We start from the raw sequence: 17,521 nt of genomic DNA on the forward strand, positions 1-17,521 counted from the left end.
TTTCTACAGCTCAGGGGCGGTGTGGGCGTGGCATAGGCGTGGTATCTGAGCAAGTCCCGCCCCCTCGGGCTCGCAGAATGGCGCAGGGTCCTGGGTCCCGCCCCTTTGGGGGTGTCGCGGCCTGGCCACGCCCCTTCCCGTTCATGACCGCCCCCCCTCCCTCCCCGTACCCCCGGTCCCCCCCCGGCCCCGTTCGCCCCGTTCGCCCCGTTCCAGCCCCGTTCTCCCCGGTCTGGCCGCCATGAGCCGCCTCGGGCCGCCGCCGCTGCCGCTGCTGCTGCTCGGGGCGCTGGGGGCTCTAAGCCCGGCGCCGGCCGCGGGGCAGGACCCGGCCCCGAGCCCCCACCCCAGCGCCCGGCCCAACGCCACCAGGTAACGGCACCCCCGGGACCGGACGGGACCCCCCGGGACAGGGCACGGCACGGCAGCCCCGGGACGGGACCTCCCCCGGAACGTGGCAGCCCGGGACGGGAGCGACACCCCCGCAGACAGGGCTTGGCCCGAGGCGGGACGTTCCCGGGACAGGACCCCCACGTCCAGGACCCTCACGCGGCCCCGGACACCCCCCTGGGCACCGGGACCTTTTTGCTCCTCGGTCCAGAAGCCCAACCACTAGCTAGGAGCCCCCCTCAGACCCGGGGGTGCCCCAAGACTCCCCGGAACCAGGATCCCGCACAGCCCGGCACCCCTCTCCGGGGACCTGGGATCCCCCGAGCTCGGGTTTTCCCCCGTTCTGTGTCCCCGGTGACCCCCCCGTGTCCCCCCAGGCCGGTGTTCCCGGTGTTCCCGTGCGGGGGGGACCATCGCGGGGAGTCGGGGTTCATCGCCAGCGAGGGCTTCCCCCGGCATTACCCCCCCGGCAGCAACTGCACCTGGACCATCACGGTACGGATCCCCCGAAACCCAGGGACCCCCTCCCCACCTGCCTCCCAACCCCACCCCGCTCACCCCAACCCGTCCAGGGACATCCCAACCTTCCCCCCCCGCGGGGCACCCCAAAAGGCGGGGGGGTCTCCCTTGGCTGTCCCAGCTCTTCCCTTCCTTGTGTCCCCAGGTGTTCCCGTGTCCCACAGGGGGCTGAGGGACAGGTGGTGACACTGCTCGGCGTCTGCCGTGTGTCCCCCCGATGCGACTTCGTGCCGCCCCCCCAGAAACCCAAGGGCCACGTGGTAATATGCCAATGTCCCCAGCGTTCCTGATGTCCCCCGATGTCCGTCCCGGCCCTTCAATGTCCCCCTAGGTCCATGAAGACCGGGTGGTGTCACCCCAAAGTCCCCATCATCCCCCAGCTGCCCGAGGGCCGGCTGGTGACCCCCGCTGTCCCCTAGGTCCCCGAGGGCCAGGTGGCCACCCTGTCCTTCCGCATCTTCGACCTGGAGCCGGACCCTCTGTGCCGCTTCGACGCCCTCTCGGTGTTTGGGGGCCACGGCCCCGGGGCGCCGCTTTTGGGGCGCTTCTGCGGCACCTTCCGCCCGGGGGCCCTGCGGGCGCCCCAAAACCGGCTCCGGCTGCACATGGAGAGCGACGGCGGCACGGCCGGGAGGGGCTTCCTGGCCTGGTTCAGCGCCGGCAGCCCCCCAACCAACGGTGGGTGAGAGACGGGCTGGGGGAGAGACCCCCAAAAATAACCAGAGGGGAGGGAGCACCGCCGGCGGGGAGCAGGGACAATCCCACGGAGACACCCCCAAAACCACCCAAAGGCACCCCTGGAAACGTGGAGACCCCAAAACCCCACGGAGACCCCCAAGGAGACCCCAAAAACTGCTGAGAGGCCAAAACCCCTTCCAGGGGGGGTCCTCGAGTGAGATGAGAAAAGAGGGAAAAGCTGCAGGGGAGCTGTGAATTTGGGAAAAGTGTGAGGAGGAAGTGTGAATGGAAAAGGAGGGAAAGGTGTGAAACTGAAAACAGAAGGGGAAAACCCTGACGGGGGAAATGTGAGAGGAAAAAAGAAAAAAAAAAAAAAGAGAGGGAAATGAAGGAGAAGTGTGAGGAAGAAATGGAAATGGGTGGAGAAAAAATGGGGGGAAAGTGTGAGGAGAAAACAGGGAAATGAGGGAAAAGTGCAAGGGAAGAAAAGGGAAAAGCTGAGGAGAACGGGAGGGGAAATTATGAAGGGATATGAAGAAAAAAAAGAGGAAAAGAAAAAATGAGGGTGAAAAACTGAAGAGAAAAATTTTAAAAATAAATACAATTTTTAAAAGACTGAGAGGAAAATGAGTGAAAATAAAGGAAAAGTTAGACGGAAAAGCCAAAGGGAAAAATGGGGCAAAGCATCGGGAAAAAATGAAGGAAAAACTATGGCACAAAATGGAGGGAAAAGCTGAGTTGGAAAGGGGGACAGGAAGCACTGCCAGCAGAGAACAGGAGACCCCCCAAACCACCCAAACCCCCACAAAGACCCCCCCCAGAAACCCCAAATCCATACGGAGAACCCCGAAAGCCACGTGGAACATCCCACCCCCCCTCCCCCCAAATCCTTCAAAAAAAACCGACAAACACCCAAAAAAAACCCATGGAGAGACCCGAAACCGCCCGGACCCCCCCGCAGGCCCCCCCAATCCAGCCCAACCCTTTTGCAGGGCCCCCCCAGGGACGGCGGCGTTCGGGGGTCTTTAATAAACCCCATTTTTTCGGGGAGTCCTGGCACTATTTTGATGGTGAGTACGACCCCCCCCCCCCCCAAATTTACAAAAAACATTCCCGGGGGGGGGTCTTGCTCCCCAAATCCCATCTCCTCTCCCCAACCCCAGGGTGGTTTTGGCAGAGTCCCCCCCCCAATCTTCCCCCCCCCAGTTTTGGGGGGTCTCAGGGACAGAGGAGATGCCGGCGGTGTGGGAAATGGGGGAGGGGGGTTTCCAAACGTGTCTGTGATTCCCCAAAAATGTGACCCCGGCCTGCCCACCCCCCCCCCCCCAGAGCATCAGTTTTGTGGCGGGCGTCTGGAGAAGCCCCAGGGGAGCTTGAACACCCCGAACTGGCCCGAGGAGAATTATCCCCCCGGGATCAGCTGCTCCTGGCACATCGTGGCCCCCCCCGACAAGGTTTGGGGGGTCCCGGGCGGGTCGGGACGGGGGGGCGGAGGGTTCAGAGGGGGTTTGGGGTGGGGGTTGGAGGTGTCAGAAGGATTTGAGGAAGTCAGAAGGGATTTGTGGGATGGAGGGGGGTCAGGGGGGCTTTGCAGGTGTCCGGGGAGAGGGCTGGGCGAGCCAGGGGGAGTTTGGGGGGGACAGGAGATATTTGGGGGGGGTCAGGAATCCTTTGTTGGGGTCACAAGGGGATGTGGTCGAGGAGATACCGGGATGGTTCGGGGAGACTCCGGAGAATTTGGGGAGGGGTCTGAAGGAGCTGAGGGAAGCCGGGGGGGTTCAGGGGGGATCAGGGGGATCCGGCCTGGGGGTTTGAGCCCGGATTTGGGGGGGCTGCAGGTGGTGGAGCTGCGCTTCGGGAAGTTCGACGTGGAGCCCGACCCCCACTGCCGCTACGATTACGTGGCCGTGTTCGAGGGGGGGGCGCGGGACGACGCGCGGCGCCTCGGGCGGTTCTGCGGGGAGGAGACCCCCGGGTGAGCCCCCCCTCGAGCTCCCGCAGTCCCCCCAGACCCCGCCGAGCCCCCCCCAGCCTGCCCCAACCCCGTCTGAGCGCCTCCAAACTGCCCCGATCCCTCCCCAACCCTCCCCTGGACCCCCAAACCCTTCCCTGGATCCCCCAAACCTTCCCCTGGACACCCCCAAACCCTCCCCTGGACACCCCGGGAGCCCCCCCTTACCCCCGTGTCCCCCCAGCCCCATCCTCTCCAGTTCCCCGGAGCTGCTGGTCCAGTTCGTGTCGGATCTGAGCGTCACCGCCGACGGCTTTTCGGCCACCTACACCCTGCGGGACCGGGGCAGCGCCCCCGAGACCCCCCCCGCGAAGCCCCGGGGGGCCGGGAAGGGGAAGCCGCCCCCCAGCCCCAAAGCGGGGCCCCCCACGGCCGCCCCCGCTTTGGCGACCCCCTGCCCGCAGCGCTGCCGCCGCGCCGGGACCCTGCAGAGCAACTTCTGCGGCAGCGATTTCGGTGAGAAACCGCCCCCAAAAAACGAGGCGGGAGACCCCGAAACGGGGCACGGGCCGTGGAGAATTCCCCAGAAACAGGAGGGTGGGTGAGGACCCCCATGGGGGCCGGCTGTGACCGGGAGTGCCCCAAAACGGGGCCGGGGAGGGGGAAGGGGAGGTCGGGGCCCCCCCGGACCCCCAACGCCGGCGGTGTCCGGGATTTTGGGAAGCCTGACCCCGCTCCTCCCCATTCCTGCGCCTCCAGTGCTGACCGGGACGGTGAAATCGGTGTCGCGGGGGCCGCCCCAGGAGCCGGGCTGGGCCGTGGTGTCCGTCCTCAGCCTCTACAAGTCGGGGGGCCTGGGGGTCCCCCAGCCCGCCAAGGGGGCCACGCTGCGGCTGCAGCTGCCCTGCCGCCTCTGCCCCGCGCTCAAGAAAGGTGAGTGTGCCCGGGGGAGGGGGCTGGAGGGGTCTCTGCGCCCCCCCAGCTCCTGACACCCCCTCCCCGAATCTCCTCCAGGCTCCAGCTACGTCCTGATGGGGCGGCTGGCGGCGGACGGGGGAGCCCTGCTGCCCCCCGACGCCTTCGTGGTGCCCTACCGCCCGCAGCAGCAGCAGATTTTGGGGAACCTCAGCAAGCGGCCGTGTCGGGGGACCCCCTGAGACCCCCCCCGAGCTCCCCCCGGACCCCCGCGCGTTGGGGGGGCGCCCCCCGCACGTATGCAAATAAAGGGTGCAGAGATGGAGCGTGCGAGTGAAGGCGCTGGGGGACCCCGCCCTTGCTCCGCACTCAAGGGTGGGGGGGACAGATCGGGCCCCCCCAAACCTGCCCCCCCCCTTTGAATGGTGCGGCTCCTTTAAGAGGCACGGAGGGCGGGGCTGAAAAGGGGCGGGAACAGAACAGGGCGGGGCCCGCTTGGAGGCGTGGCTTCCAGCGAGGCCGGGAGCGGGCCGTTGCCTTCCTCTGCTCCGCTTCTGGATTGGCTCCCTTGCTCCTCCCCTGCTTGTCAATCATTCCCGTAACTTCTGATTGACGAAGTCGCCACCCCTCCGGCCACTCGGGGGGCTCCGAAAATCCCGCCTCCGTGTCAAAGGCGATTGGTTTGTTACGCGTCAATCTCGGGTGCTTCTCCCGCCTCCTCCATTTCGATTGGCCGATGCCGCTAAAAATTTTCGGGGTCATTGCTAGGCAACGAGCCCCGCCTTCTCACTCGCGATTGGTCAAATGTGCCTTAGCCGTGACTGGCTGCTGTTGGGCAGCACACACCCCTCAGCCCTGGATGATTATTCGTCAGTTGACCTATCAATCAAAGAGCAAACTTCCGCTCTTCCCCTGCAGATGCCCCCTACTCACGCCGCCCGATTCGCCACCGCGCCGCGCGCCCCTCGTTCTGATTGGCTGTTTCTCTAGCTCCGCCCCGGTAGCGGGGTCCGGAAGCGTCCGGGGCTCAGTTGGGCAGCGGCGGCCGCGGTGAGCGGAGCTCCGGGGTCGCTATGGCCGCCGGGGCGGTGGGGACTCTCACGGCTGAGCTGCCGCCGCCGCTGGGCCGCCTGCCCGGAGGAGCCGGCACTGAGCGCGCCCTGGAAGAAGCGGAGGCCTCCGGTACCCTCACCTTGGCCGGCCGGCGGCTGCGCTCCTTCCCGGCAGCGGCGACGCGACGCTGGGACCTCAGCGACACCACACAGGCCGGTGAGGCCGGGGCCCCGGGGCACGACCACCGACCCTTCCCCGCAGCCCGAGGTCACTCGGGGTGTTTCTCCGCGCCTAGGGGAAGCTGTGGGTGCCCCGCCTCCCTCCCTCGGCGCCTCCCGGAGCCCGAAGCCCGCGGGTGGTGCCGGAGGCGGGTGAGGAGGCGCCGGGACGGGACGAGCCGGAGCTCCTGGTCCGTGCGGTCCGGCGGCTTCAGTTTCCCCGTCGCAGCTGGGCAGCTCTGGGTCCACGGACGGGGCGGTTGGGATCCATCTGCACCTCTGTCCCCGGCGATCTGCGTCCCCTCTCCTTATCCCTGAGGGTCCCTTGTCCCCATTAGTCCCCTTCCCTGAGAGTTCCCGTCCTTCCATATCCCTGGAGATCTTGTCCCTATCAGTCCCTTCCCGAGCATGTCCCGTCCCTGTGGGTCCCCGTCCCTGTCCCGCATGTCCCGTGTCCCCCTCGTCCCTCCAGACCTGTCCCGGAACCGTTTCGGGGAGGTGCCGGAGGCCGCTTGCCGCCTGGTCTCTCTGGAGGGGCTCAGCCTGTACCACAACTGCCTGCGCAGCGTCCCCCCGGCCATCGCCAACCTGCAGGCCCTGGCGCACCTGGACCTCAGGTACGGCCCAGCCCCGAGAGGGCGGTTTGGGGGGTCCAGCAGCGCGCCCTGACCCCGCCGTGTCCCCCGCAGCCGTAACCAGCTGAGCTCTCTGCCCGCCTGCCTCTGCCTCCTGCCCCTGCGCGTCCTCAACGCCAGCAACAACCGCCTGGCGCAGCTGCCCCCAAACCTCGGTGCCCTGCGCACGCTGCGGCAGCTGGTGAGCGCCGGGGGCGAGCCCCGCGGGGTCGCTCGGGCCGGGACCCCGCTGAGCCCCGTTCCTCCCCGCAGGACGTCGGCTGTAACCGGCTGCGGGCGCTGCCGCCGGGGCTGGGGCAGCTGCGGGCGCTGCGGGACCTCAGTGTGCGGCGGAACCAGCTGTCAGCGCTGCCCGAGGGTGGGTGAGGGACTTGGGGGGGCTCCCGCCGCCTTGGGAGGGTCCCGTCGATCCCGTGTGTCCCCCCCGCCAGAGCTCTCGGAATTGCCCCTGGTGCGGCTGGATTTCTCCTGCAACCGGGTGGTCGCGATTCCACGCTGCTTCCGGCGGCTCCGGCACCTCCAAATCCTGCTGGCCGACAACAATCCTCTCCAGTTCCCCCCCGCCCAGGTGAGGGGGGGGCCCGGGGATCCCCCCGACCCCCCAAAAGCTCTGCCTGACCTCTCCGTGCCCCCCTAGATCTGCCTGAAGGGCAAAGTCCACATATTCAAGTACCTGGAAGCCGAGGCTACTGCACATCCTCCCCCGGCATGGTAAAGGGGGAGCTCTGGGGGGACCCCACTGGCCCCTCCTGGGGGTTTTTGGGGTCTCTCAGCGCTGCTTGCCCCCTGCAGCCCCCCGGACGAGCCGTGTCCCCTCCGGCAGCGGGGCGGGCTGGACTCCGGCTTCCACAGCGTGGACAGCGGCAGCAAGCGCTGGTCAGGGAACGAGGTGGGATTGGGGGGCATTTTGGGGGGGCACGGGGGAAATCCGGGGTGTCCCCCAACCTACCCCCCGACCTTGCACCCTCTTTGGCACCGTTTCAGTCCACGGATGAGTTCTCGGAGCCGTCCCGGCAGCACAGGGAGACACGCAGTGGGGCAGGTGAGGGGACTGGGACCCCCAAAGCACCCTGCAGCTCCTGTCACCTTCGGGGGATCCCCTGTGACCCCCCCCTTGTCCCCACAGCTGGTGACAGTGACCCGGAGCAGCTGGAGGAGGAGCCCTCACCTGAGGTGATGTCAGCCCCCAACCCTCTCCGATTCCCCCCTCAAGTTTTGGGGTTCCCCCCAAATCCTGGGCTCTCCTTTGTCCCCCAGGAGCAGCAGAGCCAGAGCATGAAAAGTGACACCCCTGAGGGTTTCAGGTGAGGGGCTTGGGGAGGTCTGGGGTCTTGGGGAGGGCTCAGGTGGGCTCTGACCCCCCTGTCCCTGCAGGGTGGTCCCCACTTGCCGGCGACGCCCCAAGAACCTGGAGGTGTGGATGGAGAGAGAGAGGGAGAGGAGTCGGGACAGGTACTGGGGGTTTGGGAACTGGAGACAGGGGTCTGGGGGTTTGGGGAGAGGGATTGGGGACAGGGACTGGGGACAGGGATTGGGATCTGGGGACAAGGGTGGGGATTATGGGGACAGGGGGAGGGTTTGGGGCATTGGGAAGGGGATCAGGAATGGGGACAGGCACTGGCTGCTCTCACCCCCACAGGACCCCCCCCCAGAGACCCCCCCAGACGACGCCGATGCCGGTGAGGACCTGGGTGACCTCGTTAGGCTCAGTCCTAATTAACGGGGGTCTTAACTACCCCTTCCTCCGAGCTCAGCCCTAATTAACAGGAGTCTCAATCACCCCTGCCTCCCCCAGGACCCTGACAGAGCCCCCGGCCCCCCCAGCGCCCGCCTCAGCCCCTCCTGCTCCTCTCCCCGCAGTGCCGCCAAGCCAGGTAGGACACAGCCCCCCCGTGGCCCCCCCGTCCCGCGGAGCCCCCCGGGCCCTGACCCCCCCATGTCCCCCCGCAGCCCCCCCGGACCCCGAGCAGCAGCGGGAGCTGATCGCTGAGATGCGCCAGGTGAGGACTCCCCCTCCCCTGCTCTCCCCATTTATTGGGGGGCCGGGGTCTGCTCCCCCCTCACACGTTTTGGGGGGTCCCTGCTGTGCCCCCCCACCCCTACAGAGCCTGGAGGCGCTGCTGCAGCTGCAGCTCCCGGACGAGCTGGGGGACTCGGAGCTGCTGGGCCGCGTGGCCGCCCGGCTGCGCCCCTGGGCTGTGAGTGGGACCCCCAAACACCCCCCTGGACCCCGAAACACTCCCTACGCCCCAGTCCCTCCCGGTCTGCCCAAATCACCTCCCTGAAACCTCCCTGCACCCGCCAGAGCCCCAAAACGTGTCCCTGACCCCCGACACAGCTCCCGACCCTCCCAAACCGCCCCCCGTTCGGCACAAAGCCCCCTTCAGAGCTCCTCCGAGACCCCCCTGCCCTCCCCAGGCCCCCCTGAAACCCCAAAATAACTTCCCAAGGCCCCCACATCCCCCCTGAACCCCAGCCTGACCCCTTTTGTTACCCCAAAGCCCCCGACACCTGCGTAATCCCAACAAAGACCCCTCAAATGCTCCCCCTGCCCCTTCTGCCCTTCCCCAGAGCCCCCCCAGAACCCGCCGGACGACGCAGCCGCTCCCCTGCCGCCGCTCGGGGGTCCCCGAGGTAACGTTCTGGGGGGAGGTTGGTTCGGGGAGGGGGTCCCTGTGCCCTCCCGCAGCTGACGCGGGGTGTCCCCCCCCCAGGTGAAGCCCCCACACCCCCGGCGCACCCCTCCCGGGCTGCTCTTCGCCCTCTTCTACGGCCTCCTCATGGCGCTGCTCGTCGCCGCCCACCGCGTGCTCTTTGGCTGCTGAGGGACCCCCAAAACCCCGGGGGAGCCCCCCGGCCCTGGGGGAACCCCCAAACCCCCCGGGGGGGGTCCCGCCTCTGCACTTTCATTCCCCCCCTCTTTTCTTGTGCCTTAATGCTGGGGAAACTGAGGCAGGGAAGGGGGAGGGGCTGAACCCCCTTTTGCCCCCCGCCGGGGGTGTGAATTTAATTATTGTAATTAATTATAACGAGTTATTATTATGAGGTTTATTATTATTATTGTAGTGAGTTGTTACAATGAGTTGTTATACGGGACTGTGAGGATAATAAGTTAATAATTATAGTTAATTGTAACTTAATTATGACGAAAGAATGTTAAAATATGGTTGACCAAAATTTATTGTAATTAATTATTATTAAAAATACTATATTTATCTATTTTATCGTTGTTACTATAATTATTATAATAACGATTTTATTTCTAAGTACGGATATCCCCCTCAAAATCATACATGGTACACCCCCTTCCCTCAGTGACCACTCGGGGGTCACCGGCTGGGACCAAAACCCAGGGGGGGAGGAGTGGGTGGGGGTTCAGGCCTGCCCCTGCTGCTGCCACTGCTCCGCTTTTTGTCCGTTTTCGCCCTTTCTGTGCCCAAAAGGGGATGCCCCCCGCTCCCGCTGTGCTGTGCTGCCCCACGGAGCCCCTCCTGACACAGCCCTCACTGATTCGCCCCTTCCCCAGCAGGTCCTGGACGAGCCGAGCCCCGCGGGAGGGGCTGGGGGCGCGCCCCCCCCCTTAACGCCCCCTCCCCACCGCCAGGCCCCGCCCCCAGCACGGGACTGGCGCCATCTTTGTTGAGGGCAAGGCGCCACGGCCATGCCTTCAACCGTGAGGTCGCTGCCGTCATCTTGGCTAAGGGCCCATTCCGCGGGAAGGGGAGCCATCTTTATTGAGGGCAAAGCCCTGAGGGGGTGGCCTCACCCGCGGACGCCATCTTTAGTGCCGGCCGCGCCCCGAACCGGAGAGGCGACTGCGGCGGGGGCGCTCGAGGGAGGCACCGAGATCGAAGCCGTTTCTATCGAATATATATTAGGTATCACGATAAATCTCTCGGAACGAAAAATAAAACGTGTTCCCGGCGGAGGGGCGGTGCACGGCCGGGCCGGGCCGAGCCCCCCTCGGGCAGCAGCGGTCATAGGAAGGGGTTGGTGGTCGGGTGCCTGATGCCGAACGGCGCCGTCGGGGTCGGGACCGTCTGGGGAGCACAGAGGGGCGGTCAGCAGCGGAGAAAGGGAGTTCAGGAACCCCCCCTCACCCCCACTCACCACGAAGGGGTTGGTGGAAGCTTTGGCAATGCTGAACGCACCGAAAGGCAACCCTGGGGGGTGAAACAGGGAGGGGTCAGAGCTTTCCCCAATATTTGTCAATATTTAGCACCCCTGCTGCCCCCTGCCCTTACCGTCAGCCTGGAAGGGGCTGGTGAACCCCCCAGGAACAGGGGGCGAGGTGAAAGCCGCACCTAAAAAAGAGGGGACGCGGAATTGGGGCCCCCCGATCCCCGCCTGGCCGGGCAGGGGGGATCAGGGGGTCACTCACCGGGGCTGTTGCTCTGGAAGGGGTTGGTGGAGGGTCTGGGGGCCACGGGGGCCGTGAAGGGGTTGGTGTAGCCTGGGGAGGGGGGTACAGGTGTCATCCCTGGACCCCCCCTCACTTTTCGGGGTCCAAAGGGGGAGTGAACCCTGACTCACCCCCGTGGGGCAGCGCTGGGGGGTCACGGAGGGTCCCGAAGAGGCTGTGGGGGCAAGGGGAGCTGTGAGGGGGGTCAGATCCTGCACTCCCAGCAGGTGGGGGGGGAAGGGGAGGGGCACTACCTGCCAGAAGCTCCTCCCCCTGCAGGCAGGACAGGGGTGGCCATGCCCTGTGCAGCCACACCTCCTGCAGGTGCAAGAGAGAAAACATGGGGGGGTTTCCCAAAAACTCCTGAGACCCCGAGAGTAACAGAGCCCCCAAAACACTCGACAAAGTTACCATGGAGTGGTGGTGGGACCCCAAGCCTCCTCCCCAGAACCCCACAAGGAAAGGGGAGACCCCAGCTCCCCCTTGCCCATTAATCCCAAGTGTCCCAAAGGCATGGAGGGGCCACCAAACCCCTCCCTAGCCCCCCAGAGGGTGACAGGAAGACCCCAAACCCTCTCCCAAGAGCCCTGGGGGTGTCTCAGGGTACCTGTGGTGGTGGGTGGGATGTGGAAGGGGGGCACAGCTGCCCCAAATGTTGGTGCTCCAGGGCTGGTCCCAAAGGCATTGAAACTGGGGAAGGCAGACCGGGGTGGGGCTGGGCCTGGGGAGGGGGCTGGGGTCACTCACAGCTGGTCACCAGGCCCCCAAAAGACCCCCGTGCTCCTCCCAGCCCTCCTGGAGCCCTCCCGTGCCCCTCTGAGCCCCCCGAGCTCACCAGGGAATGCAGCGAAGGCTGGTCCTGGGGAGGGGCCGGCGAAGGGGTCGCCCCCGATGTCAGCCAGGAGGTCGGTGCCGGCCTTTCGGGCTGGCTGGGGAGGGCGGTGGGCAGCTGTGTGGGGCTGGGGGGGCACCGCAGGGTCAGGAGCTGGCACTGCCCCTGGGCAGCCCCAGAAGCGGCCCGGTCTCACCTGTGGCAGTGTCCCTGTGTCCCCGTGCAGGAGCTGGGGGGGCCCGGGCTCCGCTGTGGTGTTTTGGGGGGGTTTCACTTGTTCTGGTGCCACGTACCTGCCATGGGAGGGCAAAATATTGACTGAGGGCTCCTCGGGCTGTGCTGCCCAGGGTGATCGTGCCCCTGCCTCCTCCCGTACCATCGCTTCTTCTCGTATTTCTCCTGCAGGAACTCCTTCACCTTCTGAGGGTCGCGGGAGTCGGGGAGCGGCGAAGTCCGGGGGTCGAAGGTGCCGAGCCAGACCCGCCTGCAGGCCTGGGGGGGCCGGGGAGGGGACATGGGGATGTGGGCAGGGGGGGATGCAGAGGGCAGGACCTCCACAGCCTCTCCCTTACCTCATTCCCGTGCGCCTGCAGGAACAGCACCTCGGCCTCGGTGAATGTTGTCATGGAGATGGACTTGACACGGTGGGGGGGGTTCAGTCCCCGCCTGGGGAGGGATTCGGGGGGGGTCAGCGCCCCCCTGCGCCCATAAACACCCAAAATGGAGCTTTTTTCTCTCAAAAAAGAGGCGTCCACGAACCCACGCGTGTGAGGCCACGTGTTGAGACCACGCCCCCTCCTGCTAACCCCGCCCTTACCGGGTGCAGCAAGTCAATGAGCTTGACCCGGTATGCCCCCGCCCACAAACCACGCCCATTGAATGTTAATTAGCCCCGCCCCTCCCGGCCCCGCCCTCACGCCCACGGCCCCACCCCGCTCACAGCGCCCCCGAGCAGCCGGTGCACACGAGGCTGCCCACGCTGATGTCCACGTAGGTGACGCCGCGCTGGCCGCATTCGAAGCAGAGCCGGTTGGCGGGAACCGCGCTCACCAGCTCCCGCACCCGCCGGCACCAAACCTCGGCCTCCGCGTCCCGGCCCGCGCTGCCCCTGCGGGCCCCGGGGCCTCCGCCGGGCCCCACGCCCGGCCCGGTGCCGCCGCCGCCGCCCGCCGCCATCTTCCCGCTCCCGCGGGCCCCGCCCCCGCCGCGGCGCCGCCGCTGATTGGCCGCGAGCGGCGCCCCCTGGCGTCCCGCGCTGCGCGGCGCCTCTTCCCGCCCTTTCCGTCCCCTCAGCGCCGGCCCCCCCCGCCCTGAGGGGATTTTGCCCCCGACACTGCGCGAGACGCCCCATTCTGGGGAGGTTTGACGGAAAAATCAGCATCTTCCACCGCGGGTACGTCCCTCCTCCTCCCGCTGTGATCGACGGGGGTCTGGGGGTCTCCTCACCGCTGCCTCTTCCCGCCCTTTTGGTCCCCTCAGCGCCGTTCCCCTCGAGCCCCTCACGGACCCAGGGAAGAATTCCTCTTTTGAGGTAATTTGCACACAAAGTCTATTATTGCTCCTCTCCACCAGAAAAGGAGACGATCTGGGGAGTCTCAATGCCCTCACTCAGGATCTTTCCCCCCAGTTACTTATGTCTTTGGTGAGGGTTTTATACCCAGAAACCCAGGTGAAGACTCTCTTATTTGGCTCATTTTCCTATAAATTCCCTATTATCGCGTTTCATTTGGGTCTTTTTCACCCAACAATCCTTATTACTCCCCACCATATTGAGTCGTTTCCCCAAAAACTTCACTATAATTTCCACTCCTCATCCCTTTCTGGGTCATTTTCCCGGAAATCTGCTATTATTCCCTCTTCCCCCAACCCATCTCGGCTCATTTTCTCCCAAACCCCTCTTACTCCCCTCTGACCACGTTGTGATGGACTGTAGGGTGGTCTCAGTCCCATTTTTGGGGTGCTTCCCCTGACACGCATTTCCAGCTGCATCTCTCTTTAATAGTGCACAGAACCACGTTACAAAACCCCCCCGTCCCAACGCCTCCCCCCCCCCCAAATTGGGGCCCCCCCGGACCCCGCGGGGACGAAGGCAATTCTGGTAACGGGGGGCAGGGGGGGGAATGAGGCACAGAGGGCCTGGGGGGAGTCCCAGGAAAGGGTTGGGGGGGGTCCTTTGCCCCCCCCGCCATGGTCCCCCACCCAAAATCCCAGAGGAGATCCCCCCTCCCCTCTCACACCCCCCTCCCCACATTGGGGGCCCCCCCTCCAACATGACGCCCCCCCAACCCCCCCACAGGCCGCACTGCGGACCCCCGGAGTGGAACCCCCTCCCCGGCCCCTGCTTGATGCACCCCCATAAATACCCCCCCATAAATACATTGCAAAGCAGTTACAGCACCCTCCCCTTTCGCGGGGCTGGACACCCCTAGGGAGGGGTGGACCCCTGTTATTGGGGAGCTCTACCCCCCCCTTTATAGGGACCCCCTTAGTACCCCGATATTGAGGCTGGACACCCCCTTAGTAGTGGGGGGATTTAATCCCCCTTAACGAGGGGATTGACCTCGCCCCACTTTTGGGGGTGTTTTTTTCCCCCTGTTTTTGGGGTTCCTCCCTGTTACCCCGGGAGGTGTGGTCTCCATCCCCCCCACTTTGTGTTAGGAGCGTGTCCCCCCGTTATTTACCAGGGGGCTCGACATACCATAAATACCCACCCCCATTTCTCCCCAACCCGGCCCAGCCGTGTCGCCCCCCCCTCCCCACTTTAGGAGCTCCCCCCCCACCTTTATCCTCAGGAGCCCCCCCATGATATTGGGGACCCCCCCATGATATTGGGGACCCCCCCCCAAAGTTATAGGGGCAGGATTTGGGGTGCTCCAGGCACCCCGGGGGGGTCAGATCGCAGTGTCCCAGAGCACGGCGTGGGGCCGGCGGGCCGGGGGGGTGCCGGGGGGCGGCGGGGGCGGGGGGCGGCCCTCGGGAGCGGCCCCCCCTTTCCAGGTGGGGGGGGCGGGCAGGGGGGGCAGGCTGTCCTGCTTGCACAGCCCCCCCCCCCCCGCCCCCCCCGCGCCTTGATCTCGGTGCAGACGCAGCGTTTTCGGTCGATCACCTCCTGCAGCTGTCCGTCCCGCGGCCGGGGGGCGGCGGGGAAGCCCCCCCCGGGGACCCCTCCGGAGAGGGGCCGCGATGAGGGGGGGCCGCGGGGAAACGGGGGGGCCCCGGCCTGGCGCACCCCCGAGGTGGAGGCGGAGCGGCCCAGGCGGGGACCCCCGGGGAGCTCTGTAAGCGGGGAGGAAAGCGTCAGGGGGACGCGGTGTCACCCCTCGGTGTCGCCTCCCTGCCACCCCCGGTGTCACCCCGCAGTGTCACCTCCCTGCCACCCCCGGTGTCACCGCCAGCCAGGACAGAAGGCACTCAGCTTGTCCCCACCTCTGTGCCCACCCGACATCTGTCAGCCCCCAGCAATGTCCCTGCTCCCCCCAGGGCTGTCCCCCGTGCGGCTCTGCATCAGCCCCACCCCCGGTACCCCTGTGTACCCTCCTGTCCCCCCAGTGTCCCCAACCATTGCCCTGCGCCCGCCCCATGCCCCCGCACGTACCCGAGGGTCTCCCGCAGGCGGGGAAGGTCTGGCAGGGCAGGGGGGGTCCCGGCCGCCCCCGGGGACCCTCGGCCCGGACGGGGATCCCCGAGGGAGGGGGAACAGCCCCCGGCCCCCCCCGCTCCTCCCGGGGGGGCTCCGGCGCCTCTGCGAAAAGAGGGGGGGGGGGTGTGTGTGTGTATGTCAGTCCCCACCCACAGGGTGTGGCCCCACCATAAGCCCCGCCCCACCCGTCACTCACTCTCGGGCTCCTTTCCGCGGCGGGCGGAGGCTCCACCCCCCCGGCGAAGGGGCGGGTCCTCCTCGCGGGCGTGGGCGAGACCTCCCGGCGCCACGCCCCCACGCAGGCTCTCGTAGGCGGGCGGGCGCTTCCCGGGGGGCGGAGCTTCGGCGGAGGGTGGGAGGGGCAGCGGTCCGAGCGCCGTCCCCCCGCGGTCGCGCGCGGCCCCACCCGGGGCGTGGTGTGGGGGGAGGGGCGTGGAGTGGCTCCGCGCGCGGGCGGGGGGCGGCCCCTCGCGGCGCGAGGGAAGGGGCAGCCGCGAGGCGCCCTCGGGGGGCGGGGCCAGCGGGGGTGGGCGGGGCGGCAGCAGGTTGGGGAAGGGCGGCGGTATGGGGGCGGGGCCGGAGAACGGGGCGTGGCCGATGAAGGGGGCGCGGCCGACGTGAGGGGCGTGGCCAGAGAACGGGGCGTGACCGGTGTAGGGGGCGTGACCAGAGTGCAGCGCGGGGCCACCGAAAGGGGCGTGGGCGGTGTGTGGGGCGTGTCCGTAGTAGGGGGTGTGTCCCGGGAAAGGGGCGTGTCCCGGCCCCTCCCCCGCGGGCAGGGGGCAGCTCATCTCCTCGTAAATGGCCTCGGGCTCCTCGGCAGGCGGGGGGGGCGCTCCCCCCGGCCCGCCCCGCCGGGGATCCCCCCCCGGGATGCCCCGGGCGTCCCCCACCATCTCGATGTACACGGGCTCCTCTGCCTCCCCCTGCTCCGCCAGGGCGGGCGGGGGGGCTCCGGCCGACAGCCGGGTCTGGGGGCTGCGCGAGGGCTTCAGGGGGGGCGTCTGCCGCACGCAGCCCCCCCGGGGTGTGCCTGGGGAAGGGAGGGGTGTCAGGGGGCCGTACGCCCTCTGAGCCCCCTCGAATTCCCCGTGCCCCCTCCCTGCCACCTGAACATCCCCAGGACCCCGTCCTGCTCCGCCAAGCTCCCTGTCCCCTCCCTGACACTCCAACTGCCCTGAGCCCTCCGCTTGGCCACAGCTCCTCCATGACGCCCCCAGCCCCACCAAGCACCCTCCAAAGCCCGATGCTTCCACTCACCGCCTCTCTTGGCGGGCGGTGCCTCGAGACCCCGGCCCTCCGGGGGTCCAGTGCGGGGTCCGGGGGGGCGCAGTGGCACCCCTGAGTCAGGGAGCCCCACGGCGTGGCAGGACAGGGAGCGGGGGGCCATGCCGGGGGCACAGGGCCGGGGACCACGTTCCTGTGGCGCCGGCAGGGTCAGGAACCCCACACGCAGCGGGCGCCGGAGGGACCCCCCTTCCCGTGCCTTGGGGACCCTGGGGAGAGGAGAGGACACAGGGCATCAGGGCGACCCCAAAATTTTTGGGGATGCCCTGACCCCCTCAGAGATTCTCTGGGAGTTCGCTGCTGTGGCGCAGGGGCCCTGGAGTACAGGGAAGAACTGGGGTCACCATCTTTGGGGAAGCAGAAGGTGGACCGTGGGTCTTGGAGTCAATTCCAGGAGTGCAGGGGGGCACTGGGGCTCTCTGCACAAAGGTTCTGGGAAGGGGCAGGGGTCCCAGGTTCCCCCAGAGTCAGTCGGGGATCTTTGGGTGCTGCCAGCGATATTTCGAGGGCTCGGTGACCTCCCAGCGTGGTCCTGAGGGATCCCAGTGTCCCCTGAGGGTTGTCCAGGGTGGTCCTGGGGTTCCCAGTGTCCCCTCAGGGTGGTCTCGGGGGTACTGGCTTCCCACCAGGCTAGTCCTGGGTGGTTTCTGTGCCCCTCCCCGGTGGTCCCGGGGTGGTCCCTGTGCCCCTCCCCGGGGTGCGGCCCCCCGGTGCTCCCTCACCCCTTGCGCGGCTCCTCCTCGCGGGGGCGCCACTCGGGGCGGCCCTTGCGCTGCAGCAGGTTCATGGCGGCCGCCGGGGGGCGCTCCTCGCCCAGGCGCAGCAGGGCGGCGGCGGCGGCGGCCAGCTCCGACCGCGGGGGGGCGCTCATGCCTGGGGGCGGGGCCGTCAGACCCCGCCCCCCCGGACCGCCGACCCCCCCGCCCCCCGAAATCTGCTCCCGAGACCCACCCGGAGCCCGTGTCCCGAGACCCCCCCCCCGCCCCTCCCGGAGCCCCACA

At 67.3% G+C, this 17,521-nt stretch overlaps 4 protein-coding genes across 6 annotated transcripts; 2 read left to right on the forward strand and 2 right to left on the reverse strand.

Moving 5' to 3' along the window:
* The first annotated feature begins 241 nt into the window (after positions 1-241).
* Positions 242-4,778, forward strand: PCOLCE (procollagen C-endopeptidase enhancer). 2 transcript variants are annotated; one of them, XM_040053794.1, is made up of 9 exons: positions 242-372; positions 768-885; positions 1,329-1,587; positions 2,580-2,657; positions 2,917-3,041; positions 3,426-3,562; positions 3,783-4,054; positions 4,298-4,471; positions 4,553-4,778. In XM_040053794.1, the coding sequence occupies exons 1-9, from the start codon at positions 242-244 to the stop codon at positions 4,693-4,695; spliced, it is 1,437 nt and encodes a 478-aa protein (XP_039909728.1). In that variant the 3' UTR covers positions 4,696-4,778. The 2 variants fall into 2 exon arrangements, with proteins under 2 accessions (XP_039909728.1, XP_039909729.1); XM_040053795.1 differs by lacking the exon at positions 2,580-2,657.
* Positions 4,779-4,985: 207 nt separating this feature from the next.
* LRCH4 (leucine rich repeats and calponin homology domain containing 4) lies at positions 4,986-9,525 on the forward strand. 2 transcript variants are annotated; one of them, XM_040053803.2, is made up of 17 exons: positions 4,986-5,722; positions 6,197-6,341; positions 6,414-6,540; positions 6,612-6,717; positions 6,791-6,927; positions 6,997-7,070; positions 7,152-7,248; positions 7,344-7,401; positions 7,486-7,532; positions 7,617-7,663; positions 7,734-7,811; positions 7,999-8,038; positions 8,155-8,233; positions 8,310-8,359; positions 8,465-8,557; positions 8,931-8,993; positions 9,074-9,525. In XM_040053803.2, the coding sequence occupies exons 1-17, from the start codon at positions 5,527-5,529 to the stop codon at positions 9,182-9,184; spliced, it is 1,548 nt and encodes a 515-aa protein (XP_039909737.1). In that variant the 5' UTR covers positions 4,986-5,526; the 3' UTR covers positions 9,185-9,525. The 2 variants fall into 2 exon arrangements, with proteins under 2 accessions (XP_039909737.1, XP_058280330.1); XM_058424347.1 differs by having other exon boundaries at positions 5,704-5,722; positions 5,802-6,341.
* A 688-nt stretch (positions 9,526-10,213) lies between these two features.
* Positions 10,214-12,769, reverse strand: AGFG2 (ArfGAP with FG repeats 2). Its single transcript, XM_040053786.1, has 12 exons — positions 12,534-12,769; positions 12,166-12,259; positions 11,970-12,085; positions 11,790-11,886; positions 11,597-11,720; positions 11,369-11,482; positions 11,016-11,079; positions 10,893-10,936; positions 10,741-10,812; positions 10,604-10,663; positions 10,470-10,522; positions 10,214-10,399 (listed from the first exon to the last, which is right to left on the reverse strand). The coding sequence occupies exons 1-12, from the start codon at positions 12,767-12,769 to the stop codon at positions 10,337-10,339; spliced, it is 1,137 nt and encodes a 378-aa protein (XP_039909720.1). The 3' UTR covers positions 10,214-10,336.
* A 1,715-nt stretch (positions 12,770-14,484) lies between these two features.
* Positions 14,485-17,349, reverse strand: LOC120747749 (neuronal tyrosine-phosphorylated phosphoinositide-3-kinase adapter 1). The gene is given in 6 exon segments (XM_040053787.1): positions 14,485-14,652; positions 14,655-14,869; positions 15,189-15,335; positions 15,430-16,266; positions 16,494-16,729; positions 17,243-17,349. Coding segments are annotated over 6 exon segments (1,668 nt in total). The 5' UTR covers positions 17,308-17,349.
* Positions 17,350-17,521: the final 172 nt, after the last annotated feature.

This window comes from Hirundo rustica, unplaced genomic scaffold (assembly GCF_015227805.2).
Source record: "Hirundo rustica isolate bHirRus1 unplaced genomic scaffold, bHirRus1.pri.v3 scaffold_191_arrow_ctg1, whole genome shotgun sequence".
In the NCBI taxonomy this organism is placed as follows: domain Eukaryota; kingdom Metazoa; phylum Chordata; class Aves; order Passeriformes; family Hirundinidae; genus Hirundo; species Hirundo rustica.

Excerpts from the sequence above, each read along its gene's own strand:
- PCOLCE (XM_040053794.1), top strand. The coding sequence starts at position 242 with ATGAGCCGCCTCGGGCCGCCGCCGCTGCCGCTGCTGCTGCTCGGGGCG. Across the intron at positions 4,055-4,297 it reads CTTCTGCGGCAGCGATTTCG|TGCTGACCGGGACGGTGAAA; the intron begins GTGAGAAACCGC and ends CTGCGCCTCCAG. Across the intron at positions 4,472-4,552 it reads CTGCCCCGCGCTCAAGAAAG|GCTCCAGCTACGTCCTGATG; the intron begins GTGAGTGTGCCC and ends AATCTCCTCCAG.
- AGFG2 (XM_040053786.1), bottom strand. The coding sequence starts at position 12,769 with ATGGCGGCGGGCGGCGGCGGCGGCACCGGGCCGGGCGTGGGGCCCGGC. Across the intron at positions 11,721-11,789 it reads ACACAGGGACACTGCCACAG|CCCCACACAGCTGCCCACCG; the intron begins GTGAGACCGGGC and ends GTGCCCCCCCAG. Across the intron at positions 10,664-10,740 it reads CTTCCAGAGCAACAGCCCCG|GTGCGGCTTTCACCTCGCCC; the intron begins GTGAGTGACCCC and ends CCTCTTTTTTAG.
- LRCH4 (XM_040053803.2), top strand. The coding sequence starts at position 5,527 with ATGGCCGCCGGGGCGGTGGGGACTCTCACGGCTGAGCTGCCGCCGCCG. Across the intron at positions 7,812-7,998 it reads AGGGAGAGGAGTCGGGACAG|GACCCCCCCCCAGAGACCCC; the intron begins GTACTGGGGGTT and ends TCACCCCCACAG. Across the intron at positions 8,994-9,073 it reads GCCGCTCGGGGGTCCCCGAG|GTGAAGCCCCCACACCCCCG; the intron begins GTAACGTTCTGG and ends TCCCCCCCCCAG.